This window comes from Hyla sarda, chromosome 1, assembly GCF_029499605.1.
Source record: "Hyla sarda isolate aHylSar1 chromosome 1, aHylSar1.hap1, whole genome shotgun sequence".
Classification (NCBI taxonomy): Eukaryota; Metazoa; Chordata; class Amphibia; order Anura; family Hylidae; genus Hyla; species Hyla sarda.
The window spans coordinates 570,523,995-570,544,765 of NC_079189.1; the positions used below are offsets into that span (position 1 = coordinate 570,523,995).

General features: G+C 45.3%; 1 protein-coding gene across 3 annotated transcripts in view; it reads left to right on the forward strand.

Moving 5' to 3' along the window:
* The first annotated feature begins 1,704 nt into the window (after window positions 1-1,704).
* The window catches only part of KATNAL2 (katanin catalytic subunit A1 like 2), a 60,725-nt gene continuing 41,658 nt past the window's right edge, over window positions 1,705-20,771 (forward strand). Inside the window, exons 1-2 of one of the 3 annotated variants that reach the window (XM_056543496.1) lie at window positions 1,705-1,724; window positions 13,824-13,894. In XM_056543496.1, coding sequence (XP_056399471.1) covers window positions 13,872-13,894 — 23 coding nt within the window. In that variant the 5' untranslated portion in view covers window positions 1,705-1,724; window positions 13,824-13,871. Of the gene's footprint in view, window positions 1,725-4,201; window positions 4,522-13,606; window positions 13,643-13,823; window positions 13,895-20,771 lie in introns of those variants that run through there. The other 2 variants (XM_056543478.1, XM_056543488.1) reach the window with 2 other exon arrangements.

The following is a 20,771-nucleotide window of genomic DNA, read 5'->3' on the forward strand; positions in this document are numbered from 1 at the left end:
CCTAAATCCAGTGGAACAACGCACAGTACTAAAAGACTCTAAATGCTAAAGTCCCAACCTTTGTCAATCTCCAAGAAAAGCCGTTGTTATGCTGAGAGACTGTTATGTTAATGTAGCTTGCAGAAAACCTTCAATAAAAGTTAATACTGTTTCAGAAAACTCTCCTGTTGTGGACAATCTATTCTTATTATCTACCTCCCTATCGCTCTTGGGAAGGGTGGCGGTAGGAAAAGCATTATTGAGGAGCCCTCACCCTGGCATCACGAATAGCAAGGGTTAACAAGCACCCTTTGATCACCGCACAGCTACACTCCCCATACCCTACATCCCCCAGACTATCACACCGGTAACCACCCGAACAGTAGCACCGCTATCCCTAGGTTAGACAGGGTAATAATAGTCCAAGGCCAGGTCAGGGTTAACGGTAGTTTTACTTAGGTGGACAGATGGTAATAGTCTTTACAGCAAGGCCAGGATCACAGAGAGGTGACCAGTAACACAGAGGGGACCTTGCAGTGTTTGGACAGACTTCCACTCAGCCACGCTGACTATAATAGACTTGACTATAGACTTGACTGAAGATAATGACAGCAGACATAGATGACTTGACTTACTGACATGTGGCTGCTGGTTAGGCTTGAGGCCTCCAGATATGCTGGACACTGGCTCTGAGACATCTGAACTGAACTGGACCTCAGCAGAAAGTGTGGTGGAAGAGAGAGTCAGATTGCAGCTCCTCCCTTCCTTATAGAGGGGGGCTGTGCAAGGAGCCCATAGGTCAAGCTGCAGGTCACCTAGTTAGCTGGTGCTCTCTGGGTAACAACCATGTGACATCATGTGACTAACTCAAAGGTCCTCAAAGGTCCTTTATACATAATACACCTAATATGTGTGGTAAGCTTGTGGGGGTATAGGGTATATATACGTGTAGTGATGAAAGGGTGCTGGTTTAACCCTTAACTGTCGTGATGCCAGGGTGAGAGCTCCTCTGTATATGCTTGTCCTATCGCCAACCGTCCCAAGAGCGACAGGGAGGTATAATAAATGAATGTTCACAACCGGAGGTTTCAGAAAACTGTCAGAACTTTTACTGCAGGTTTTATGCAGAATTAAACAGGAACAGTCTTTGTACAAGAAGAGTCTATTATGATCCTGACAGTTGGTTGGGACCTTGTGAGTTTAAGGTCAGGAGATTGATATGCGCTGTTCCGCTGGATTTAGGGGATTGAGTTTAGGTCACGCAGACTTTGGCGGGGAGTTGAATTATAACTCACGGTTTAGTATTATCAGGCTTCGGCCTGGTCTTATCTTTGAAAGTTGCACGGATCTCTTCTCTCTGCTAGTCCGGAACCCAAGAGATAATGCTGCTTGCTTTGCAACTCAGGAGCAAGAGAGCAAGGATTGGCTGGCAGCTCCATTATATGGGCAGGGGCTGGCCTAGAGCTCATTGGTCCATACCATCTGTCAGTCACTTTACACAAGGAATTATGGTCTAAACATGTGACCCCCCATGTGACCTAGGAAGGTCCTTCACCATATCCTAAGAGAATTAACATTAGTCACATGATTTAAGGTCCTGCGACACTATATACACAATGAAATATACAATCAAATACATATGCAAACATCACAAAATTGAAGAAGGAAGAGGTGACTAGGGGCTATCCTACCAGGAGGACCCTACTGGAACGAAGTAACTCTGACTTTGGGGACCACCATACAAAGTACGGTATACCATACGGTACCGGGACAGCACATATGCATATAACACTATGGGGGAGACACTGTAGGAGGGCCCCTAGGACACAGAGGGACTCAACCTGACAGGGCCTAAGTACTGTACAGGACTGTATCCCGTACTGGGACATCACACTAGGACACTTGAAATTTATTTCTGGGGCCTCCCCTTTTGACCTACCCATAGACTTTATTTGAATAAAAAAAAAAGATATTTTAAAACAAAAGTGCATACTTTGTTTTGGTTATGGCTGTGTATGTTTTTTGAGGGATGGATTATCGTGGCCTACCATCCTTTTTGCGTTTTCATACCATTATTATTTCATCCACAAACTTGGGCTTGTTTACTGCGCAACCAATTGTTCTTCATAATAACACCTACAGTATACTTTTACCATAAAATATATGGTGCAGTTTAAAGGGTACCTCTCATCAAAAAAACTTTTGATATATTATAGATTAATGTATGCAGAATAACTTTACAATTGCATGTTATTAAAAAATCTGCTTCTTTCTATTTAATTTTCCACTTTGAAGAAATGACCACTAGGGGTCTCCCTACCAGTCCTGGCAGCAAGCATTTCAGACTCATGCTGGAGTCCTAAACACTACGAGCTGCCAGTCTGCTTTGTTCACAAAGGAGAACACTCAGAGCTGCCAGCCTGCTTTGTTCACAGCCTGTTTGGCTGTGAACAAAGCAGGCTGGCAGCTCTGAGTGTTTAGGACTCCAGCATGAGTCAGAAATGCTTGCTGACAGGACTGATCGGGAAAAATACAATAGAAAGAAGCATATTTTTCATTAACATGCTATTGGAAAGTTATTCAACATTCATTAATCTAAAATATATCAAAAGTTAATTTGACGAGAGGTACACTTTAAAATACAGATGGGGATAAGATTTTGTACTTGATACTTCTCCTTCAATATGTTTAAAGGGGTTCTCCACCATAAGGTGATTTTAGTGCGTACCTGGCAGGCAGTAATGGACATGCTTAGGAAGGATCTGTGCATGTCTTGGGGCTAAATGTCATGAGATTACCATAACACTGTGGCTAGTTTTTTGTGAACTGGTATTTCCTGTTTGACTTTTCTTTTTTTGACTACAAATCCCATAATTCCATTTTCCTCCCTCTCACACATCAGCCACCCCACCCATTGAAACGTAAATGAGGTGCATCCATTCAAAAGACCTGTTTTTTTCAATCAGGGTGCCTACAGCTGTTGCATTTGTTTCAGATTGATCTCTCTCCCACCAAGCGATCCCTCCATCCATTGAAGCAGACAGGCTTCCTGTCATCAGCTGACTAGTGAGTCAGGTCTCGGCCGCATTGCAAGCTGGGAAAAATCTGAGACAACAGTCATTTTGTATGCTGATAAAAATAAATATTGGGGTGAAAATCACATAAGAATTGTGAGAAAACCGTCACACACAGGTACAGACACTATATTACGAACTACACTAACTTTACAGCCCCTGTAGAATAGTCAAATAAAAAAAAAATCCTGGAATTCCTCTTTAAAATTGCCCTTTTCTGACCCCCATAACTTTCTCCTCTTTCCGTATATACTACTGCTGTATGAGGGCTCATTTTTGGCACCCTAATCTGCAGTTTTTATCGGTATCACTGACCCACTATTCCCCTCAAAAAGCAATGGCGCCCGACAGACCCCATAACAGTAAATGGGAGCCGTTGGGACCCGTTGATGCCCGTTGTGCCTTATCACGAGAACAGCCTTTAAAGGGGTACTCCTGAGGAAAACTTTTTTTTTTTTAATCGACTGGTGCCAGAAAGTTAAACAGATTTGTAAATCACTTCTATTAAAAAATCTTAATCCTTCCAGTACTTATCAGGGGTTGTATACTAAAGAGAAATCCAAAAAAGAAATGCATTTCCTCTGATGTCACGACCACAGTGCTCTCTGCTGACACCTCTGTCCATTTTAGGAACTGTCTGTCAGAGCTGGAGAAAATCCCCATAGCAAACATATGCTGCTCAGGACAGTTCCTAAAATGGACAGCAGAGGTGGTCATGACATCAGAAAAATCTAAAAAGTAAAGCATTTGCTCTGTAGTATATATAGCCCCTAAAAAGTACTGGAAGGATTAAGATTCTTTTTATAGAAGTAATTTACAAATCTGTTTAACTTTATGGCACCAGTTGATTTAAAAAAAAAAAAAAAAAAAAAAAAAAAAAAAAACATTTCCACGGGAGTACAAGGGCACCAAATTTGTTTTTTACTTTAATGACCATTTTTGACACGGCAAGCGGAACTTCCGTAGTGTGAACAGAGCCTTAATGCCTGAAGAAGTTCCCTTTAAAAAAAAAAAAAAGATTTTCTTTTCTGCATGGGAAATGTGGATGTGGTAAATGTCGTGTCATATTCCCAATGGCGTTATCCAGGATTTGGCAGAATTACTATAACTTTAATTTATAATAATTCACATTGTGCACAGTTTGGACACAATGATGACTTTATTATATCATTATTCACAAGCTGTAATATTACATTTATTATAGAAGCCAAGGGTCACGTTTTCCTGCAATGCAAAGGTTAATGCTGCCCTCAGGGCGGAACAGCCTCAGTATCCGTCCTCTGATTGGCTGGATGTCCCCGCCCAACTCTTGTATACGGCGCTCCCATTGGTCACTGGACTTGTCACTCTTCGCTTTGCCCCTCCCTCTCTGGAAGCGTTATGAATGGTGATAAGCGCAGTTCACACAGGACAGAACATGGAGCTCTCCTATCAGGCGATAAAAACCGCGTCCCAGACCAGAGAGGCGGTAAGGCAGCGCACTGTTACGGCTACGGCTTTTTATCTGAACGGATAGACGGATGCTCAGCGTGTCCGCTGCTGTTGTACACCCGGCGGGTGTCAGGGCAGGCTGGGGTTTGTAGTCCATAAAATGGCCGCAGAGCTGTCGGGTGTCTCAGATTATCGCATTATTCACATTTACTTTCCGTTTCCTATGAAGTTTTTACTGGTTGTCATGGTAACAGAGCAGGTGGTTCCGGTGTCATAGCGGAGTAGCAAACCCCCTCAGCAGGATTGGTCAGTATTCTTAAACTCCTCCTCCCGAATCTTCCCGGACACGCCCCCCGCTTTATTGTAGATATCATTGTTTATACAGTGATCCCTCAACTTCCAATGGCCTCAACATACAATAGTTTCAACATACAATAGTTTCTGGACCATTGTAAGTTGAAACTAGACTCAACATACAATGTACAGACAGTCCAGATCTGTGAAACATGTCAATGAACTGACCAATCAGAATGGGCATTTACTGGTAAAATTCCTGTATTACTGAAGCGTATGCACTGACTGGTGTCTGGTAGCGCCCTCTACAGTACATGTTCTGTACTCTTTACCTGTGCCAGGGTTACCTGCTATTTTGGACACCAGGTGAGGGCGGCTACATGTAACTTTTTTAGGACATTGCATGTACTGTATAGGACCCCGAAGAAGCTCCTGTCCTCTACATAGACCAGTGCTTCCCAAGCAGGGTGCCCCCAGCAGTTGCAAAACTACAACTTCTAACTTTTTGGTTAGATTTCTATATGATTTTTTTTTTTTTTTTTTTTTTTTTTTTATGGAGCCAAAGCCAGCAGTGGATCCAGTAAGAAGGAGAAGTACACTGCTCAAAAAAAATAAAGGGAACACTTAAAGGATTAGTCCAGTGGTGGAAAAACGTATCGCCTATCCTAAGGATAGAGAATAAGTTTCAGATCGCGGGGGTCCGACCGCTTGCGATCTCCTGTACGGGGCCCCTTCGGCAATCTCTGGCTCTGCCATAGAGTTGTATTGAGGGGGCGTGTCAGCGTGGTCAACACGCGCTATCTGGCCAGCGAGCCGGGGGCCCGTACAGAGAGATCTCGGGGGGCCCCGGCGGTCGGACCCCCCACAATCTGAAACGTATCCCCTATCCTTAGGATAGGGGATAAGTTTTTCACCACTGGACTACCCCTTTAAACAACACAATGTAACTCCAAGTCAATGACACTTCTGTGAAATCACACTGTCCACTCAGGAAGCAACACTGATTGACAATCAATTTCACATGATATTGTGCAAATGGAACAGACAACAGGTGGAAATTATAGGCCATTAGCAAGACACCCCCCAATGAAGGAGTGGTTCTGCAGGTGGTGACCACAGACCACTTCTCATTTCCTATGCTTCCTGGCTCATGTTTTGTTCACTTTTGAATTCTGGCGGTGCTTTCACTCTAGTGGTAGCATGAGATGGAGCCCACACAAGTGGCTCAGGTAGTGCAGCTAATCCAGGATGGCACATCAATGCGAGCTCTGGCAAGAAGGTTTGCTGTGTCTGTCAGCGTAGTGTCCAGAGCATGGAGGTGCTACCAGGAGACAGGCCAGTACATCAGGAGACATCGAGGAGGCCATAGGAGGGTAACAATTCAGCAGCAGGACCGCTACCTCCGCCTCAGTGCAAGGAGGAGCAGGAGGAGCGCTGCCAGAGCCCTACAAAATGACCCCCAGCAGGCCACAAATGTCCATGTGTCCACTGAAACGGTCAGAAACAGACATGAGGGTGGTATGAGGGCTCGATGTCCATAGGTGGGAGTTGTGCTTACAGCCCAACACTGTGCAGAACGTTTGGCATTTGCCAGAAAACACCAAGATTGGCAAATTCCCCACTGGTGCCCTGTGCTCTTCACAGATGAAAGCAGGTTAACACTGAGCACATGTGACAGACGTGACAGAGTCTGGAGACGCCGTGGAGAATGTTCTGCTGCCTGCAACATCCTCCAGCATGACCGGTTTGGCGGTGGGTCAGTAATGGTGTGGGGTGGCATTTCTTTGGGGGGTGCACAGCCTTCCATGTGCTTGCCAGAGGTAGCCTGACTTCCATTAGGTACCAAGATGAGATCCTCAGATCCCTTGTGAGACCATATGCTGGTGCGGTTGGCCCTGGGTTCCTCCTAAAGACAATGCTAGACCTCATGTGGCTGGAGTGTGTCCACAGTTCCTGCAAGAGGAAGACATTGATGCTATAGACTGCCTGCCCCCCCCCCCCCCCCCCCATTCCCCAGACCTGAATCCAATTGAGCACATCTGGGACATCATGTCTCGCTCCATCCACCACAGACTGTCCAGGAGTTGGCGGATGCTTTAGTCCAGGTCTGGGAGGAAATCCCTCAGGAGACCATCTCATCAGGAGCATGCCCAGGAGTTGTAGGGAGGTCATACGGGCACGTGGAGGCCACACACAATACTGAGCCTCATTATAACTTGTTTTAAGGACATTACATAAAGTTGGATCAGCCTTTAGTGTGGTTTTCCACTTTGAGTCCATATCCAGACCTCCATGGGTTGATAAATTTGATTTCCATTGATAATTTTTGTGTGATTTTGTTGTCAGCACATTCAACTATGTAAAGACGACAGTATTTCATATGATTAGTTCATTCATTCAGATCTAGGATGTGTTATCTTAGTGTTCTCTTTATTTTTGAGCAGTGTATAAATCCTTCCTTAATATTTATTCCCCATTACTTTTGAATACACTTCTGGCTTTGGCGTAAAATGGCAGGGGCAGTTTTCCAATAAATGCCAGAAAAAATCCTGTGTAGAGACCTAGCCTTACCGGGCAGTGTTCAGCTGGATTTTTGGTATTTTTTTTTTTTTTTTGGTTACAGCAAATGATATACAAAAATGCTAATTTTATTTGGAACCAAAAACTTCCAGAAAAAAAACCCACCTTTTTAACCACACCAAAAATGATGTGTATAAAGAAAGGCCAATTTCCTATTGAGTTCATTGGAACTCCATGGTAACAAATATAATTTTATTTTATTTTTTTTTACCTACAAAATGGCCATTTTAAAGAGGTACTTCAGTATTTAAAAACATATCCCCTATCCACAGGATTGGGGATTAGTGTCTATTCACAATCGGGCCCTCACAGAGGGGGGGGCGCATGTGCTCCATGCCTTCCGGAGTACAGCGCTTATATATAGAATACATGGAGCATGTGCCGGCCGACCCCGCGCTCCATACAGTGGGGAGATTCAGGGCCCTGTTCTGGAGATGGCAGAGGTCAAACCCCGGGCGATCAGACACTTATCCCTTATCCTGTGGTTAGGGGATGCATTTTTAAATTCTGTGGTAGCCCTTTTAAGACTAAGGGTATGTTCACACTACAGAGTGTGAACGGAATCTCCGCTCGCAGAATTTAGCGAGCGGAGATTCAGACTGGCAGCCGGCGGTGTTAGGACCGCGCGGCACTGCGCCGTCACCTTTTGTTGGCTATGCAGTGAATGAACATGTTCTTTCTTTGCGCGGAACAATTTCAGCGGCGGAATTGTCCAGACATGATGGGAGTTGTAGTTTTGCAACATCCGGAGGTCGGCAGGTTGAAGACCACTGCTCTATACTGTGCGGTATCCCTATGCCCAGGCTGCAAAAGGTAAACTAACGCATGTTCAGATGTCGGCCTTAGGCTGGGGACGTGAACGTCGGACAGCCGTAAGCCTATAACGGGCCGCAGCGATGTTCCGCCTCGGCTGGTGATAGGCTGAGCCCACTGTCATGTAAGGAGCTCTGGCCAGCTTCTTACATGACAGTGGGCTCAGCCTATCACCGGCCGAGGCGGAACATCGCTGCGGCCGGTGATAGGCTGACGGCTCTCCGACGTTCCCGTCCCCAGCCTAAGGCCGACATCTGAACATGCGTTAGTTTACCTTTTGCAGCCTGGGCATAGGGATACCGCACAGTATGTTGTGTCAGCGCCGGTGGCCGCAACAAACAGGACGAGGAGGGCAGCGCTTGCGGGTGACATGTGAGTATTTACCCCGATGGGGGCAGCGCTGGGCTGATAATTTGGGGGGGGAGGAGGAGGAGGGGGAAATACTGGTATATACCGTGGAACCGCCAAAAGTTACAAAAATACTGTGGAAGGCTGGGTTCACATCATGTTTTCTCCCATACGGGAGCGCATACGCCAGGGGGGAGTTAAACCTTGTGCTCCCGTATGCCTTTCTGTGCGCTCCCGCATGTAATTCATTTCAATGAGCCGGCCGGAGTGAAACGTTCGGTCTGGTCGCCTCATTTTTGCGCCGTATGCACTTTTACAACCGGACCTAAAACCGTGGTTGACCACAGTTTTAGGTCCAGGGAAAAAGCGCATACAGCGTAAAAATGAGGCGACCAGACCGAACGTTTCACTCCGGCCGGCTCATTGAAATGAATTACATGCGGGAGCGCACAGAAAGGCATACGGGAGCACAAGGTTTAACTCCCCCCTGGCGTATGCGCTCCCATATGGGAGAAAACATGATGTGAACCCAGCCATACACACATTTGGTCATGCCGCCCAGCCCTAGGACAGGTTTTGATAAATCTCCCCCAGTGAGCGTTAGTTTTGGCGTATTTTCCCCTGTATTTATATCTTGACAAGTCAGGTAAATCAAGGATTTCTATTGAAGAAATGCGGGGAAAAACGCCTATGCTAAACCCACATGGTGTTGTTATGGTGTTACTTTGCTCTCCTACACTTTTATGGGACAAAATGCCAAGAATTTATCTTAAAAAACGCCATCGTGTCAACATACTGCGATTTTTTTTTTTAAACTGCCACTGAGGAAAAAACTGCCAAAAAACGCCAAAGATTAGTGAAAAAATGCCAAATTCTTATTGACTTTCAGCCTACATCTGGCTGCGGCGTTTATTTAATTTTGGGGTGGCTGGTTTCCATTGTGGCGTTTTCCTGAAACCTTGCAAAACCACGCTATTTAGTTTAAAAAACACACACTGGGGTTTAGGGTGCGTCTGTCCCCGTTTTTTTTTACCCCCGTTTCGGTTCCGCTCTTGCAAGCTGTAAACGGATTAAAAACGATAAAAAAAAAAAATCCCAATCATGTCAATGGGATTTTTTTTACAATCTGTTTACATCCATTTGCACCCGTCTGCACTCATTTCCGTTTTTTTGATGGCATAAAAACCGGCACATGCAGTATTTTTTCTTCTGTCAAAAAAATGGAAGAAAAAACGGATACAGTAAATTTAAAATTGAAGTCTATGGAAAACGGATTAGCCCTTAAAGGGGTACTCCACTGGAAAACAGTTTTTTCTTAAATCAACTGGTGCCAGAAAGTTAAACAGATTTGTAAATTACTTCTATTAAAAAAAATCTTAATCCTTCCAGTACTTATCAGCTGCCGTATGATCCACAGGAAGTTGTTTTCTTTTTGAATTTCCTTTCTGTCTGACCACAGTGCTCTCTGCTGACACCTATGTCCATTTTATTAACTGCCTAGAGTAGGAGCAAAGCCCCATAGAAAACCTATCCTTCTCTGGACAGTTCCTAAAATGGACAGAGCTGTCAGCAGAGAGCAATGTGGCCAGACAGAAAGGAAATTCAAAAAGAAAAGAACTTCCTGTGGATCATAACAGCAGCTGATAAATACTGGAAGGATTAAGATTTTTTAATAGAAGTAATTTACAAATCTGTTTAACTTTCTGGCACCTGTTTATTTAAAAAAAAAAAATTTCCAGTGGAGTACCCCTTTAATTTCATCCGTTTGCATCCGTTTTTTCAATCTGTTTTTTTTTAATCCATTTTTACTTCTGAGCATGCTCAGAACAAAAAAAATTATTTAACTATATAACGGACCCAAACGCATACAAAGGGATAACATCAGTTTGCATCCGTTATTGTCCATATTTTTTTGACGGGAGAACAGGATGGGTCTTGATGGCCGTGTGAACACAGCCTTAGGGTACGTTCACACGAGCGGATTTTCGCAGCGTATTTGGCTGCAGATCCGCTGGTGAAGGCCCACTCTATGCTGGCTTTATATGTGCCTGCGATGTGCGAGTCACAGTATACTCGCACATCGCGGGAGCTCTCTGCCTAGCTCAGAGCAGGGAGAGTGGCCGCGATGTGCGAGTACGCCGCGCACATCGCTGCAGTGTGTCTGCTGGTAGCAGCGTATTGCCGCCATGAGCAGGCACATGTAAAGGCAGCATAGAGCGTAAAATACGCTGTAAATCCGCTCAAAAATCCTTTGGCCATTTGATAGCTGAACACTGCTGACTCAGCTACAGTTTGTTACATTGTATCTGTGCAGGTAGAGATGAGCGAACTTACAGTAAATTCGATTAGTCACAAACTTCTCGGCTCGGCAGTTGATGACTTTTCCTGCATAAATTAGTTCAGCTTTCCGGTGCTCCGGTGGGCTGGAAAAGGTGGATACAGTCCTAGGAGACTCTTTCCTAGGACTGTATCCACCTTTTCCAGCCCACCGGAGCACCTGAAGGCTGAACTAATTTACGCAAGATAAGTCATCAACTGCCGAGCCGAGAAGTTCGTGACGAATCGAATTTACTGTAAGTTCGCTCATCTCTATGTGCAGGTAAGATTATAGTCAGGAGTCCATGGAAAGAGATTTCTACTTTTTCAGGTACATTGTCTGCCCATGACTAGACGAGTACAGGGTGTTATACCGCCACTGACCACAAGGGTCTCTCTCACCATTGTGCTGTATAGTACTGTAGTATGTTTTGCTGGCTCTTCACGTGGGGTCGGAGTATTAGTATTTCTATTAGAGCGTAGCCTGGCTACAAGAACGCAGACTCTATTGTGTCCATAATCCCTGACGTTTGTAAGTGTTATTTGTATCAATTCTAGAACAAGAGCCTCAGGCAAAGTTATAAAGGAATCAGAAATCATCATCTCATTCTAAGGCTGTGTTCACACCACGTTTTTGCAATACAGTTCCCGTCTATGTTTTCAATTTAAAAACCGTACGGAACCGTATTGAAAACCGTATGCATTGACTCTCCATTGAAAACCGTATGCCAAAAGATGCATCAGGTTGTGTCCGTTTTGCATCCTGTACGGTTTTCTCAGTTTTTTTTACCGTACCCAAAACTGTAGCCTCTCACGTTTTTTGGTCCGGGTGAAAAACCGTATTGAAACGTATGCTTTTTTTTTTTTTTTTTTTACATGGGAGTCATTGTTAACCGTACAGAACCGTATATGCATATTTTGACTTTGCACAGTTTTTATCTTAGAATTTCAATCAAACAAGTGAAACTTTATTCATAATGGAATGAACAGTTAAAAACGTATATATTTTTTTTTCTTAAAAAATGGATGCAACCGGACATCATTTTTTTTCAAACCGTATATGATTATCAACCGTATATGGGTTAAAATTTGGACACATGTTTTGATACAGTTTGGTCAGGTTTTGAGGAATCCGTTTTTATTAATCAAAAACCTGATACGGGAACTTGTATTGCAAAAATGTGGTGTGAACCCGGGCAAAGATCCCAGCTACGTATTTGCTGATCTGGTGTATTGGCTGAGCAGAATAGTCAGGGGCCGAGCAATAGCGTGGAGAACAAAGGATATAGGGGGAGATTTATCAAAACCTGTGCAGAGGAAAAGTTGCCCAGTTGCCCATAGCAACCAAGCAGATCGCTGCTTTCATTTTTAACAAGGCCTCTGCAAAATGAAAGAAGCGAGCTGATTGGTTGCTATGGGCAACTGGGCAACTTTTCTTCTGGACAGGTTTTGATAAATTTCCCCCAAAATAAGTAGAGCAGTGTTTCCCAACCAGCGTGCCTCCAGCTGTTGCAAAACTACAACTCCCAGCATGCCCGGACAGCCTTCGGCTGTCCGGGCATGCTGGGAGTTGTAGTTTTGCAACAGCTGGAGGCACGCTGGTTGGGAAACACTGGCCTAGAGGGAGTTATATAAAGCCACCATCACAGCAGGAACATGTTCTCTGGAGGGAGGAATCCATTCTCACTGTCTGGCAGTCTGATGGACGGATCTGGTTTTGGTGGATGAGAACCCAACCAGAATACATTTATTATTTATTAATTTTTTCCCCGTAAATGCTTCAGCACCAAGACAGTTTTGCGTCCAGTGTTGTTGGAGGAAGAGTTTGGTCATTTCCAGTTCCTCCATGACTGCGTCCCAGTGTGCACAACACAGTCCATAAGGACGCGGGGGGGGGGGGGGGATTTACCAAAACCTGTCCAGATGGAAAGTTGCCCATAGCAACCAATCAGATCCCTTCTTTCGTTTTTAAAGGGTAATTCCACTCCAGCGTCTGGAACTCAATGTTCCTAACGCTGAGTGCGGGCTTCCCGCAGTAAAAATTCAATGTGTGAACACAGCCCAAAGACTTAAAATCTTCCTAAAACATTCTTCAAATCTTCAAAACACCTAAATTGTGATTTTATAGTAAATTGCTTTCTCCTCACAATAAAATCACAATCAAAAAACACATGAACACTGCTTGTAGTGTGAATTGGCCCCAACCCACTAATAAATCTAATGAGTTCCTCTGGGTGACTGCATTACAAAGTAATTTAACATGGAGCCTATCCCATGCCTTCCACATCAGTTAAAGGGGTATTCCAGGATTTTTGTTTGACTATGCTACGGGGGCTGTAAAGTTAGTGTAGTACATAATATAGTGTCTGTACCTGTGTGTGACAGTTTTCTCACAATTCTTCTGTGATTTTCACTCCAATATTTATATTTACCAGCATACAAAATTACTGTTGTCTCAGATTTTTCCCAGGTTGCAATGCGGCCGAGACCTGACTCACTAGTCAGCTGATGACAGGGAGACGGTCTGCTTCAATGGGGGGAGGGAGAGATCAATCTGCAACAGCTGTAGGCACCCTGATTTGAAAACCACACTGATTTGAATGGATGCAGCTCATTTATGTTTCAATAGGTGGGGTGGCTGATGTGTGGGAGGGAGGAAGTTGGACTTGTGGGATTTGTAGTAAAAAAAAAAAAAAAAAAAAAAAGTCAAACAGCTAGCCACAGTATTATGGTAATCTCACAACATAGCCATTTATCCCCAAGACGAGTGCAGATCCTTCCTAAGTATGTCCATTACTGCCTGCCAGGTACGCACTAAAATCACATTATGGTGGAGAACCCCTTTAAGCACATATATGCTTGTAAAATGACCTGAATGTAGTCACTAGCAGACTATTTGAGGGCCATTAAATTCTATGGGGCTCGCGCCAGTCCGTGCTGTGCCAACGTATACGTGCTATATATAACTATGTATGCATCTTTTTCTAGGATGAACAGAGGACGGAGGCTCGGAGGAAGAACCTGCTCATACTCATCATGCACTACATGCTGCAGGAGGGGTGAGGATTTTACAGCGCGCACCGTAGGCTACTGCAGCAGATATGTACAACATAGCAGGGATAGGATTCATACACGTCTCGTTCTCTATATACTTATTTGTGGTTGTTTTTAAGGTTTTTCAACCATTTTCTTGAGCAGAATGGTGATAGTTTGTTACTATGTATCAGCAAACTTGACCCCTTAAGTAATCAGCCCATTTTCACCCTAAGGACTCAAAACTATTTTCGTTTTTGCACTTTTTTTTCCCCCCTCCTCCCCTTCTAAAAATCTCATAACACGTTCAATTTTGCCCCTACAGACCAATATAAGGTCTTGTTTTTTGCGTCACCAATTGTTCTTTGTAATGACATCACTTATTTTATAACATAAAACAGCAGTAAAACACCAAAAAAATTATTTGCGGGATGAAATAAAAAAAAATACAAAAAACATCATTTGCATCTTTGGGGGCCTCCATTTCTACACAGTGCACTTTTCGGTAAAAATTACACCTTATTTTTATTTTGTAGATCCATATGGTTACAGGGATACCCAATTTATGTAGGTTTTATTTTATTTAACTACTTTAAAAAGAACTAAATACATGCACCAACGTAAGTATGTTTTAAATTGTCATCTTCTGACCCCTATAACTTTTTTTATTTTTCCGCGTACAGGGCTCATTATTTGCGCCGTGCTCTGTAGTTTTTATCGGTAACATTTTTGTTTTGATCGGACTTTTTGATCGCTTTTCATAAATATTTTTATGGTATATGAAGTGACCAAAAAAGCACAATTTCGTGTACGCCATCAACCATGCGGTATACCTAACCTTAGATTTTAATAGTTCGGACATTTACGCAGGCGACGGTACCATATATGATTATTTTTATTATTAAAAAAATGGGAAAAGGAGGAGATTTAAACTTTAATAGGGAAGGGGTTAATTAACCCCTTCCCGACCAATGATATACATGTATGTCATGGGTCGGCTCCCATTCTATAACGTGTGGCCACGGCGTGACCCCTCGTCATAGCGGGTCGGGCCCTGCATCTAGCAACGGCCGGGACCCGTGGCTAATAGCGCGCAGCAGTGATCGCGGTGCCGCACGCTATTAACCCTTTAGATGCAGCGTTCAAAGTTGAATGCAGCGTCTAAAGTGAAAGTAAACTAATGCCGCTTAGCTCAGGGAGCTGTTCGGGATCGCCGCGGCAAAATCGCAGCATCCCGAAAAGCTTACATGACAGCCGGAGGATCCCTACCAGCCTCCATGCTGTCCGATCGCCGAATGACTGCTCAGTGCCTGAGATCCAGGCATGAGCAGTCAAGCGGCAGAATTATCGATCACTGGTTTCCTATGAGAAACCACTGATCAATGTAAAAGATCAGTGTGTGCAGTGTCATAGGTCCCTATGGGAGCTATAACACTGCAAAAAAAAAAAGTGAATAAAGATCATTTAACCCCTTCCCTAATAAAAGTTTGAATTTTCCTATTAAAAAAACAAAAACTGTGTAAATAAAAATAAACATATGTGGTATCTTCGTGTGCGGAAATGTCCGAGTTATAAAAAAAATCATTAATTAAACCGTACGGTCAATGGCGTACGCGCAAAAAAATTCTAAAGTCCAAAAAAGCGTATTTTTGGTCACTTTTTATATCATGAAAAATGAATAAAAAGCGATCAAAAAGTCCGATCATTACAAAAATGGTACCGCTAAAAACTTCAGATCACAACGCAAAAAATTAGCCCTCATACCGTCCCATACGCAGAAAAATAAAAAAGTTATAGGGGTCAGAAGATGACAATTTTAAATGTATAAATTTTCCTGCATGTAGTTATGATTTTTTCCAGAAGTACAATAAAAACAAACCTATATAAGTAGGGTATCATTTTAACCGTATGGACATACAGAATAGAGAAGGTGTCATTTTTACCGAAAATTTTTGGTAGATTTTTGGGTAAAATGACTGATCTCATTACAAAGTAGAACTGATGGCGCAAAAAATAAGCCATCATATGGATTTTTAGGTGCAAAATTGAAAGAGTTATGGTTTTTTAAAGGTAAGGAGGAAAAAACGAAAGTGCAAAAATGGAAAAACCCTGGGTCATGAAGGGGTTAACTTTTATTTATTTTTTTAACACCTTTTTTTTGCCCCCATAGGGGGCTATACCATGCAATCTTCTGGTTGCATATACTGATCAATACTATGCCGTAGCATAGCATTGATCAGTGTTCTCGGCGCTGCTGAGCAGGCTTGGAGCAGCAGATCGCTGATTGGACGACGAGGAAGCAGGTGAGGACCCTCCTGTTGTCCAGTAAGCTGATTGGGACATCGTAATTATGTCGCGATAGTCACGATCAGCTCCGCTGAGCTGCCGGGATACTTTAGGTTTCGTTTTAGACGCCTAAAGGGTTAATGCCGAGCATCAGCCCGATCAGCCGTGCCCGGCATTAACCCTGGGTCCTGGCTGCTGATAGCAGTCGGGACCCACGGGGTTTAAAGCGTTCTTCGGTCGTGAGAACTGTTTAAACCCCGTTAACGGGACCAGGGCATACAGGTATGCCCCGAGTCCTCAAGGATTTGGGAACAGGGGGCATACGTGTACGCCCTGCATCCCCAAGGTGTTAAGGACCACAGGTTTTTTCATTTTTGCACTTTCGTATTTTCCACCTCATCTTCAGAACACTTTTCAATTTTGCACCTACAGACCCATATGAGGGCTTGTTTTTTTGCGCCACCAATTGTACTTTGTAATGTCATCAATCATTTTACCACAAAATCTACGGTGAACCAAAAAAAAATCTTTGTGGGGCAAAATGAGGGGAAAAAATGCCATTTTGTAACTTTTGGGGGCTTCCGATTCTACACAGTGCACTTTTCTCAGTAAAATGACATCTTATATTTATTCTGTAGGTCCATACAATTTAAATGATACCCAATTTATAAAGGTTTTATTTTGTTTTACTTATTTTACGAAAATTAGGATGTTTAAAAATGTCATTTTCTGACCCCTATAACTTTTTTTTATTTTTCTCATTTTTTGCGCCGTTGTCTGAAGTTTTTATCAGTACCACTTTTTTTATGGGACTTTTTGATCGCTTTTTATACATTTTTATAGGGTATACAAAGTGACCAAAAATACGCAATTTTTGGATTTTTCTACGTGTACACCATTGACCGTGCGATTTAATTAATGTTATATTTTTTTCATAGTTTGGACATTTACGCACGCGATGATACACATATATCATGTTTTTTTTTTTTTTTTATAAACTTTTATTAACTTTTTTTTTTTTACTTTTTATTTTTTTTGGGGGGGGGAGACTATTACTTGCAATCCTTAGAATGCATACACACTGTTCAATGCTATGCCATAGCATAGCATTGATCAGTGTTATCTGTGCTTGATTGCTCCAGCCTGCAGAGCCTGGCTAGAGCATTGAGGCACAGATCGGACGGCGAGGAGGCAGGTAAGGGCCTTCCTGCCGTCCTCTCAGCTGTTCAGGACGCCGTGATTCCACCCTAGCCGGATGTGTTTTCTCCCGTTTTAGGCGCCACAATCAACTTTGATTGTGGTGTCTTAAGGGTTAATACCGGACACCATAAGGTGACTTTAATACTTACCTGCCAGACACTGATGCTTTCTTTTTGTGAACTGACTATTTCCTGTTGGAGTTCCCTTCCTCCAACTACAAGCCCCAGGATTCCTTGTTTATAAGTGTTAGGTTATTTTTCTCCCGCCCACACATCAGTCACCCCACTCTTTGCAGCACACCTGAGCTACAATTCCTTGCCAAGCTGTGGAGAATGATCTTCCCCCACCCCCCAGTCGCTCCACCCATTGAAGCAGACAGACTCCTTTCAACACCTGACTAGTGATGTAATGTCTAGGGCCGCACTGCAACCTGGGAAAACCTGAGACGACCCTCCTTTTGTATGCTTATAAAATTAAATTGGGCCAAGATCACATAAGGGTAGCGAGACCACCATGAAACACAGGTACAGACACTGTATTATGAACTACACTAAATGTACAGCCTCTGCAACATAAAAAATAAATCCTGGAATACCCCTTTAATATGTACAATATGTATAAGGCTCTGTTTAGGGGTTCGAGCCCGCTAGGCAATTCAAGCCATTTATGGGTGGGGGGTTCGATACTGCAGGGGGTTCTTTTTTTTGCCTTTTCTCTGTTCTCTTTGGAAAGCCAGGGGTCATTCTCCTATTTAAAAGCACTAACTAAAATCGGGGTTGTTATGGGTGTTACGCCTAGCGCTCCGGGTCCCCGCTCCTCCCCGGAGCGCGTACGGCGTCTCTCTCTCCGCAGCGCCCCGGTCGGTCCCGCTGACCGGGAGCGCTGCACTGTCATGGCCGTCGGGGATGCGATTCGCACAGCGGGACGCGCCCGCTTGCGAATCGCATCCCAGGTCACTTACCCGTTCCCGTCCCCTGCTGTCATGTGCTGGCGTGCGCGGCTCCGCTCTCTAGGGCGCGCGCGCGCGCCAGCTCCCTGAGACTTAAAGGGCCAGTGCACCAATGATTGGTGCCTGGCCCAATTAGCTTAATTGGCTTCCACCTGGTCCCTGACTATATCTGACCTCCTCCCATGCACTCCCTTGCCGGATCTTGTTGCCCTTGTGCCTAGTGAAAGCGTTTTGTGTGTCCAAAGCCTGTGTACCAGAACTTCTGCTATCCACCCTGACTACGAACCTTGCTGCCTGCCCCGACCTTCTGCTACGTCCGACCTTGCTTCTGTCTACTCCCTTGTACCGCGCCTATCTTCAGCAGCCAGAGAGGTTGAGCCGTTGCTAGTGGATACGACCTGGTCACTACCGCCGCAGCAAGACCATCCCGCTTTGCGGCGGGCTCTGGTGAATACCTGTAGTGACTTAGAACCGGTCCACTAGCACGGTCCACGCCAATCCCTCTCTGGCACAGAGGATCCACCTCCTGCCAGCCGGCATCGTGACAGTAGATCCGGCCATGGATCCCGCTGAAGTTCCTCTGCCTTATATCTCTGATATCACCACGGTGGTCGCCCAGCAATCCCGACAGATCGCCCATCTAACCCACCAGCTGTCGGAAGTGTCCACCATTGTGCAGCAACTTCAGTCGCAACTTCTGCAGCAATCATCTCCTCCGCCAGCTCCTGCACCCCTTCCGCAGCGAGTGGCCACTCCTAGCCTCCGCCTGTCCTTGCCGGACAAATTTAATGGGGACTCTAAGTTTTGCCGTGGCTTTCTTTCGCAATGTTCCCTGCACTTGGAGATGATGTCGGACCAGTTTCCTACTGAAAGGTCTAAGGTGGCTTTCGTAGTCAGCCTTCTGTCTGGAAAAGCCCTGTCATGGGCCACACCGCTCTGGGACCGCAATGACCCCGTCACTGCCTCTGTACACTCCTTCTTCTCGGAAATTCGAAGTGTCTTTGAGGAACCTGCCCGAGCCTCTTCTGCTGAGACTGCCCTGCTGAACCTGGTCCAGGGTAATTCTTCCGTTGGCGAGTACGCCATACAATTCCGTACTCTTGCTTCTGAACTTTCCTGGAATAATGAGGCCCTCTGCGCGACCTTTAAAAAAGGCCTATCCAGCAACATTAAAGATGTTCTGGCCGCACGAGATACTCCTGCTAATCTGCATGAACTCATTCATCTAGCCACTCGCATTGACATGCGTTTTTCTGAGAGGCATCAAGAGCTCCGCCAGGAAAAAGACTTAGATCTCTGGACACCTCTCCCACAGTCTCCATTGCAATCTGCGCCTAGGCCTCCCGCCGAGGAGGCCATGCAAGTGGATCGGTCTCGCCTGACCCTGGAAGAGAGGAATCGCCGTAAGGAAGAGAATCTTTGTCTGTACTGTGCCAGTACCGAACATTTTTTGGTGGATTGCCCTATCCGTCCTCCACGTCTGGGAAACGCACGCTCGCACCCAGCTCTCGTGGGTGTGGCGTCTCTTGATGCTAAGTCGGCTTCTCCACGTCTCACGGTGCCTGTACGGATTTCTTCTTCAGCCAGCTCTTCCCTCTCAGCCGTGGCCTGCCTGGACTCTGGTGCCTCTGGGAATTTTATTCGGGAGTCCTTGGTGAATAAATTCCGCATCCCGGTGACCCGTCTTGTCAAGCCACTCCACATTTCCGCGGTCAACGGAGCCAGGTTGGATTGCACCGTGCGTTTCCGCACGGAGCCCCTCCTAATGTGCATCGGACCTCATCATGAGAAAATTGAGTTTTTGGTCCTCTCCAATTGCACTTCTGAAATTCTCCTTGGACTACCCTGGCTTCAACACCATTCCCCAACCCTGGATTGGTCCTCAGGGGAGATCAAGAGCTGGGGTACCTCTTGCTTCAAGGACTGCCTTAAACCGGTTCCCAGTACTCCCTGCCGTGACCCTGTGGTTCCTCCTGTATCCGGTCTCCCTAAGGTCGTTATGGACTCTGCCCGCCTTAAGAAGTGCCTCTCCCCCCCTCCCAGTCCAGTCAGTCAAGCCTCGGTGCCTCCTCGTGGCCCTCGTCCTGGTGTCACACTGCCCCGTGCCAGGCCTCGCCCTCTGCCCTCCCTCCCCATTCCCACTCCTGCTGTACTGCCTGCCGTTGAGGAATCCCTCCTTCCTTTCCCGGTGTCCTCTTCCCAGGGGGGGCAGTTACCGGACAAAGAGAAGGGGAGACCTAAGAGGGGGGGTGCTGTTACGCCTAGCGCTCCGGGTCCCCGCTCCTCCCCGGAGCGCGTACGGCGTCTCTCTCTCCGCAGCGCCCCGGTCGGTCCCGCTGACCGGGAGCGCTTCACTGTCATGGCCGTCGGGGATGCGATTCGCACAGCGGGACGCGCCCGCTTGCGAATCGCATCCCAGGTCACTTACCCGTTCCCGTCCCCTGCTGTCATGTGCTGGCGCGCGCGGC